The sequence below is a fragment of the Haplochromis burtoni genome, unplaced genomic scaffold, assembly GCF_018398535.1.
Source record: "Haplochromis burtoni strain Fernald_Lab_line unplaced genomic scaffold, NCSU_Asbu1 Contig_22, whole genome shotgun sequence".
NCBI classification, from domain to species: domain Eukaryota; kingdom Metazoa; phylum Chordata; class Actinopteri; order Cichliformes; family Cichlidae; genus Haplochromis; species Haplochromis burtoni.
Window position 1 is genome coordinate 3,323,607 of NW_024582383.1, and position 5,436 is coordinate 3,329,042.

At 42.3% G+C, this 5,436-nt stretch overlaps 1 protein-coding gene across 3 annotated transcripts in view; it reads left to right on the top strand.

Annotated features, from left to right (window-relative positions):
- shtn1 (shootin 1) overlaps positions 1-5,436 on the top strand; it is a 40,155-nt gene that overhangs the window by 31,013 nt on the left and 3,706 nt on the right. For all 3 annotated transcript variants that reach the window (XM_014332009.2, XM_042218713.1, XM_042218712.1), the window contains 3 exons: positions 745-898; positions 1,119-1,233; positions 2,175-2,257. In XM_014332009.2, coding sequence (XP_014187495.1) covers positions 745-898; positions 1,119-1,233; positions 2,175-2,257 — 352 coding nt within the window. The remainder of the gene's footprint in view (positions 1-744; positions 899-1,118; positions 1,234-2,174; positions 2,258-5,436) is intronic.

The window sequence follows — 5,436 nt, forward strand, 5'->3', positions numbered from 1 at the left end:
AGGGATCACTGATCTTTTCTGGTTCTGGGGTGGAGGTGAGCCATACCCTTCATTTGAGGAACAATTAAAACACTGGTTAAGGAACTGGGTTTGTGCAGCAGATGAATGAATGTCAACTGGCAGCTGTCCAATGAGAATTATGAGAAATTAGCAACACCGGAGCTGTCGGCGTGACACCGACACTCTGCTGGCACTTGGTTTATCAGAGTCATCCACATTCTTTTCTTTGAGGGATATTCATTTCCTAGATTAGAAATAATTCAGCCGTGTGTATTTCTTCATTGAGGAGAGAAACAATTTCAGCCGTTGGATTAGTTTGTATTATTATGTTATTACCTGTAGCTGTAAATGAAAGCAGGAGAACAAACAGAAAGTCCCAGAATGTGGACACCAGTGACGGTAACGCACGAACAGCAAAGCACTGCGGCCCTGACCTCATGAAGCTAGCTGCCGTAACAGCGTGTTATCAGAGCAGAGGTGGTTTCTTCAAAGTAAACTTTTGTCAGTTTGTCTGCAGTATTATGCTACAATGTAGCAAATCATTTAAAAAATGAACTCTCTGCATTATGAGACCCAAAAATTCATTTTAAAGCCAAACAAACTAGTAATATTCTGTCAGTCGACATGACAATTCTGTCTAAAATGTAACCAAACATGCTACATGTTTAAGGTTACGCTGATTTGAACTAGTGTGCATATCCTTTGTAGTAAAAAATATTTTCTGTGTGCTTGGGCCATCTTCAGATAAAGACGATGGAGGACATGCTGGGGAGCAGCGAAACTCAGAGGGAGCTTATAGCATTGAGGCACTCACTGGAGCTCCTGGAGGAGGAGAAGAAGGAGTGCAGCAATAAATGCTCCAAGGCTGAACTGGAGCTCAAGGATCTGAGGTTTACAGGTGAGGTCGAACAATATTGGAAGGGGGCATTGTGGAGAATGGAAACAGCACTAACAGTGTGGAGAGCACGCTGTGTGTGGACCGATTTAAAGTGTGACCTTGAAATTCTCTCCGTGGCTTTTGCCAGCCTGGAAGATTATTAGTTGTTTACTATAATAGTTAAAAATTTCTGTCCTTGGTGATGTGTTGGCACTGTAACTGGATGTGATTGATGGGCCAGTTGAAGAGCTCCAGAAAAAGCTTCAGGCCGCTACCAACCCACCCCCAGCTCCAACACCTCCACCTCCACCTCCTCCACCTCCTCCAGCCCTGCCTTCAACCACGAACCCACTCAGGTTTGACCACACACAGTTTACTCTTTACATCATCAATGTGTGAAAGTGTTTGAGTGTGATGGAATAATTTTACAGTAAAATGACTATAAGGAAATAAATTGTTGACTGAGCTGATCACAGCAACCACACAGTGCAGGTAACCCACAGTGTAAAGACAGGAGTGGAGTTGTTGAACATACTGCAAAGTGATTTTGAAGTGAAGTGAATAAGTTGGAGCACAAGCCAGACCAACCATGGGACCTTTCCTCTGCAATGTATGTGTTGGACTCTTGTAGGACCACAGCCAAGAGACATGAACGCCCTATCCAGGATAGGAGCAGTGGAGGACACTAATGAGACCCTATTGGCCAGGCTAGGGTCAGACTTTACGTGTGTGGCCTAGGATGAAGGTTTCTTCAGTGAACAAGAGGGCTTATTTAAATCGGGGAACATTTTAAAGAGCAGAGTCCTGTTTGAAATCTTTGTGTGGTGTGTTGGGCACCACACATGGGCAATGACAGTAAAGCCTGGGGGGCTTTGGTTGAGAGGAGTAGCTGGCTTGTTGTCACCTAAGCGAGAAGTAGTGACTGAAAGAAGATCACAGACACAAACAGTCCAAACAAGCTTCCTCCAAATGACATGCTGGCCACTCCTTTGCATTGAAAGGAGCTGTTTCCAGTGATTCCTGCACACCTTCCTGGTGAGATGTTTCAAGCATCTCCAGCCGAGCTGACACTGAGGGGTAGTCCCACAACACACTGGAGGGATTATAGCTCTCAGCTATCTCAGGGATGCTTTGTTTACCTTGATTTGAAATCAATACCACTGTGTTTAATATGACCGCTTCTTTCACTCAGTTTTAGATTTGAACACTACTCTCTCGCTAAAGTGAACTTTTTCTGGAAACGTTAGCAGCCTAAATAACAGCTAACTGAACAATGTGTTTGTGTCTTTCCATATAGCACACTGGTATCACTGATTCGAAGGAGAAGAGGCATCAGAACCGACATCCCGCTGGTGGAACAGGACTCTGCCAAGACACCAGGTACACATCAGAGACGGTGCTGTACTAACTTGTAATCACTTGTAGTCACCTACTAATCATAAGGTTGGTCGTTCAATCCCCGTCTGCTCCAGTCTACATGCCAGATATTCTTGGGCAAGATACTAACACTTGCTCTCTGATCCAGTCTGTGTGTTGCTCTCTCGTCTTACTTTCTCACTAGCTTAATCGCAGCTTTATTGGTGGAATGCCAAAACTACACAGAACACACAGCCGGAGGATAAGAGAGACTGCGACGCAGACATAAATACACACAAGGGCAAATGAGCGAACAAAACCACAGCTGAACATAATCACACTAACTCGAAGCAGGGCTGAACGTGGAACACACAGGACAAGAGACTGTCAAACTAAAACAGGAAGTACGAGGAACACACACACACACTGATACGCACAAACCCAGGGAGCAGAGTGTCGCGAAATCAATCAATGCAGAGCAGTGTCACAAACCTCGGAGGCCTCAGAAAAGTGCAATCAAACGGTGAGGTTATTAACAGCCAGGAGAAAACATCAGCATATGTCTTCTGACCAAAATACATGTTGAGAACACTTATAAAGCAGTGAGGTACACGCCCCCCCATGGCGTAAAAATAGGTTAAAGACGTCAGTTACAGTAAATGGTACATCTTAGATGGCTATAAACAGACATAGAACTTCTCTTTTCTATAACACCTTCCAAACAAGGCAATAACTTCAAGCCTTCAGGGTCTCTGAGGGCTGGTTGTCGACTCCGGTCATCTGTTACCAAGTAGAACAAAACACAACAGGTTGCAACAAGAAGCTGAATACATTTGGGCCTCTGCTCAGGCCTATTCCTAGATTATATGTATTATATGTACTGTAAGCATGTATGCAGTCATCCTTCTATGTTCTAGTTTCCCTCAGCATGGATCACCTGTCACGCCAGTGAAGCTTAAAACCTTTAATGAACCGAACATCAACTCGAAATAAGCACAGATATGCAATGTGCATAAAATACTTCTGGCTGTACCTGTAATAAAAGTTAACATAATAGAAGGATCCTCAAATGGACATCTTCAATAAACAACTGTAATGCAGTATCAATACTGTGAGAAATATTATTAAGTGGAATAATGCTGTAAAGAATGTTATTAATGCAGTTGTAATGATGCAGGTTATACGGCAGCAATAAAAGAATTTCTGTATCTCCACAAGAGGGAGGAGAGGGAGGGGCGAGAAGGTGAGGGGACGACAGAGCAACACACAGAGACATGACCGGAGACACAAACATGAAGACCAGACAGACCTAACCACAGGAACACTGATGGAAGGACACAGGGACGAAACAAAGACATGATCAGGACCAAATAACTGCCTAAACTATAAGTGCTGCAAAAACTCAAGCTTTAGCAAACTGAACTAGGAAACACAAGACACGCAGGGAACATAGTAATGAATAAACACGACTCCAAAACACAAAACACTGGGTCAGTAACCAAGTTACCCTCACACCCACTTTAGACCGGCCTAGTCACAGTCCTGACCTGTGTCCGATTGAGATGCTGTGGCATGACCTTAAAGGTGGTTCATGCTTATAAACCCTCCACTGTGGATGAATGACAACAAGTCTGCAAAGATGAGTGGCCCAAAAATCCTCCACTGTGCTGTGAAAGACTCAAAGGCTGCATTGCAGTTGTTGCTGCTGTGGCTGCAGTGGCCCAGCACGTTATTAGATTGAGGAGCGATCACTTTTCCACACAGGGCCGTGGAGGTTTGGGTTTTTCCCTTTAATTATAAATATCTTCATTTATAATTACATTTTGTGTTTACTTGGCTAATATTTAATAATACGTTTTCACACCACTGTATATATGGCCAAAGACCTAGAAAGGCCTCGTTGGTTTGCTCTATGTTTTGATGCATGTCAGTTAGAACGATTATTCTCTTTATCTCCTGATTGCCCCGATTTGGGAAAATCTCTTCTGTTTTTTGTGCGATGCATGTTCATTTTGTATTTCCTTCTGTTCGAGACGCTTTGTTTCATGTATTTCAGTTTAGGAGTTTTGAATTCTGATTTTGCATTTCAGATATTTTCAATTTTAACCCTTTTTACCACACGTCACTCACACATTAGAAGAACAAACCAATATGCCAAATGGTCCATGAGAAATTCAAACTCTGAATCTTCATCGCTGGCCTTTTAGGTCAGGAAGTTGAATTCTTTAATTTGTGCAATGAAATTGAAAGCCTTGACTTGTTGGAGCAGGTAGGACATCTGTGTTGCCTGAATAGGCTTAAACTGTGCCCTCATTTTTTAAAATAGTTTTTGAATATGTGCCGGCTGAATTGAGCACTACACGCAGGGAATTTGTTGGAATTGCATACAAGGCTGAATAGGTGCAACCCAAGGATCTTCTACTCTGACACCTGAATAATAGTCTCTCTTTGAGTACTGGAGAAAAATATTTTACGATTACTTTAACACAAAATAGTCTTTGTGTGATTTTTAAAGACATCTTAAGTGACAATTGCTCCATTGTGTGTGCCACTGAATGTTTGATGTTAGAAAATTAAATATTCACATTGCTTTGAGAATGGACTCCTTTATTGTAGAATTACACTTTTTGTTGTCCTTTGTAAATGTGAGGATGAAAAATAGTTGAATAGTGTGTTTTTACACAGAGAGTCAAAATTGATTCCAGAGTAATTCTGGTACTCTTACACACTACTTTGAATACTTTGAAGTTAGCAGCCTCAGTACCAATTATAGCCAAATCAGCCTCCACAATTCTCGGTCGTGTAGAACAGACTGATGTGTGTGCAAAACAAACAAAAAATCATCAATCACTCCCGACTGGCTCATTAGTGTTTTTTTAAACAACCTGAATTAACTTTATTTCAGTCGCAGAGCTAATTATGACTTTACACCACGCTAACATGCTTCTGAAAACCCCAAGTGTTGGTGGTGTTCCTAATCTACTGCTGCTAGAATCACTAAATATGATTCAGTTCAGTTTTATTTATAAGGCACCAAATCACAACAACGGTTGCCTGAAGGTGCTTAATACTGCACCATCTATGCAAGTGTCGCCTCTGTCCTCAGGTCCTGCTCCAGGTTCAAGCTGTGTTGCATTTCTCCACAGCTGAGACATTATAAAAACATTGTGTGTGTGTGTGTGTGTGTGTGTGTGTGTGTGTGT